General features: G+C 32.3%; 1 protein-coding gene across 1 annotated transcript in view; it reads right to left on the bottom strand.

The window, feature by feature from the left end:
* The window catches only part of LOC108748707, a 31,365-nt gene that overhangs the window by 4,960 nt on the left and 23,555 nt on the right, over nucleotides 1-2,850 (bottom strand). Inside the window, 1 exon segment of the mRNA XM_018486992.1 lies at nucleotides 1,065-1,134. Coding sequence (XP_018342494.1) covers nucleotides 1,065-1,134 — 70 coding nt within the window.

Here is a 2,850-nt window from a genome sequence, read left to right as displayed (position 1 = left end):
GTATCGCATCGCATAGCACCGATATTTGTACACTGAAAAAAATGATGTATCAACAGAGTTTTTTTTACCGAAAACAATTTTGTCAACAGTTCATAATAATATTAATGAAACAAATCAAATTTCATCAAAGCAAGAGCATGATATATTTATTTCATTAATAATTGTTGTTTGAATTAACAAAATTATTTTCAATGAAATATTAATGCCTGTTAATATAACATCATTTATTTTCAGTATACATGTGCAGAAAAAAAGAGATTATTCTTAAATCGACCATAATACGCTCATGTTTAAGCAAAAATATTGTAATCTTGTTTCACAGATTTTAGTCTTGATTTGATTGAGTTTGCATTGATGCAAGATTTTTTACTAAGCAAGTTTTGAATTGAATGCAAAGTAATGTATATCAACACAAAACACTATATATACGAGTACATTATGGTTAATTTGAAGTCTTTTTCTGTGTACGTTCCGGAGATATGCCATTTGGTGATGTCTTTAAGTCATTCCATATGGATAACATGTGGATGACGGAACGGGGTCCGAGACCGATAGGTCCGAGATAGCGAAAATCGAGAATATTAGAATTGTGATTGATACGTCGCGAGCAATCTTGAAGAAGGTTATTAGTACATGTAGAAAATAACGTTTACAGACGTTTCCGAATCATCCAATTACTTTTAAAGCGCCAAAGTATATACTTCAAGTAAGCTACTCGAGTGTCATTACCGTAAACTGTTAAATTATATACTCGTTATATTAAGTGAAACAGAGGATTGACGTTACGCGGAAGAATCCGAGAATCTTCTCTTGCGAGATTAAGGATATCGGTGAACGAAGTATTTCGTGTACTGTATCCTCTATATTAGATTGAATGATAGACAAGATAAAATTTTTTTTTAATACAACCGACAAACATGACATTGCCAAATTATTGACTTCTGTAAAATTTAGTATATATATTTACACAAGAACTACGAAAATCGTACGCGCGATCTAACAATTGTTTTCTCACTGAAGCACAAGATATATCGAAGAAAAAGCTTTGCACATGGCACACATACCTGCAGGGTTTGCACCATTGGCTTTGTTGATCTAATCCATACCTGGCGCGGCATTTCTTCATGTTATTACCTAGAAAGGGAAACAGTAATGATTAATGCTATGATCGTGGATTGTTTGCAAGTAGGATTACTATTCGACATAGTACATTCTGTCAAAAGAATGACGTAGTTATTGACATCGCCATGTGAGAAAGATGTGAAGAATCAACTCGAGTAATCTATGATCACACGTGGTAAAGGAAAAAAAAAACAATGTTTATATATATATATGTAAAATAGAAATAAGTATTATTATATATTGACAAACCGTGCGAAATTGTCGTGTACGATTTAATATGCAGAAACGACGTAATCTACGTAGTATGGAGTGCCCGAGTTTTTGCGTCAAACGTACTTATGTTTCTGTGAATGTCAAATGAATTCAACGAATGTCAACTAGTCATGCGTGTAACAGAACGGTGTTAAATCCCTTGAGATCCAAGAACACCGATTATCAATATGCATTATGGGTTCTCTCCCGAGAAGATTTTACAAAATTCAATAATATTATAGATTACCTAAACCCGTATTTAGTACAAGTAATGTAATTTCAAAATTGAATAAAATTTCTTTCACAAATTAATGTAACAAAAATTTATTTCGGTGTTACGACCTCAAAGGATTGTAAACAGTATGTCATAAGATCTTCATCGAAGACGCTATCGATATCAAATATAACACATTAAAAAACAGATTTTACATAAAAATATGACGTAAATAAATAATAAAAATACAAGAATGTATTTGCGTAAATTTTTCTACTTTAGACGATCTCATACAGAGGTTGATAGTCTTCGAGGAAGGATCCACGCATATTGACAAAGATGCATCAATCATTTATTTTGAAAGCGATGCAAATCCATTTTTAATGGTATAAATTTCAATAAGATGTTAAAATAAATTCATGTAATTTATTTCAAAATCAGACTTACGTCACTTTCTAGATGAATGGCTTATCTTTGTCAAACAAACAATATGGCATGCAACGTTAACGTTAAAACAGCTTAAAAACACGATCAAAGATCTACTTGGTTGAAATGTCGTGACTTGTATTATAAAAATATAAAAATTCCGGAATATATCTAAATATCAAAAATATTATGGATGTGAACGTTCTATCGTACGAACTTTTCGTATGTGGAGGTCGAGAATAAATTGAGTGACTCGATTAAGTAACGATAGAACGAAAATAATAAAATTAGAATAAAAATCAAGGAATTCAGGTAACATTGAAACGATCAAAGAAAAAACAAATGTACGAATTAAGAATCGAAGTACAAGAATAAGAGAATGATAGTGAGAGAATAACAGAGGGAAAAATAAAAGAGATAAATATTTAATAAAATAAGAAAATGAGTGAATAAATGAGAGAGAGAGAGAGAGAGAGAGAGAGAGAGAGAAAGGCTGAAAGAAAATTAAACGCTAAGGATTGTCTGATTGCGGAGTAGGTCCCTGTAAAAATGCAAAATGGCCAGCGTCCCCAAAGTTGTATACGTAATTAATAATAAAATGCATGGATGTTTGTCTCGATTGTGTGTGCGCGCACGCGCGAGTATGTGATGTGTGCATGTGTCCTGTGCATAATAATGTGTGTCACATGTTGCCAATGTGTAATGCAGATATATAGGCACGCACGTGCGCATGCGTATGTGCACGTCCGTACTCGCGACTAATGTAAAAGACCATATATATATATAATAGAGTCACATTTATATATATATACATATATGTATATGTGGACGTATAT

The sequence above is a fragment of the Trachymyrmex septentrionalis genome, unplaced genomic scaffold (assembly GCF_001594115.1).
Source record: "Trachymyrmex septentrionalis isolate Tsep2-gDNA-1 unplaced genomic scaffold, Tsep1.0 scaffold24, whole genome shotgun sequence".
NCBI lineage: Eukaryota > Metazoa > Arthropoda > Insecta > Hymenoptera > Formicidae > Trachymyrmex > Trachymyrmex septentrionalis.
The sequence above is the reverse complement of the archived record's forward strand: the minus strand, read 5'-3'. Positions and strand labels throughout refer to the sequence as shown.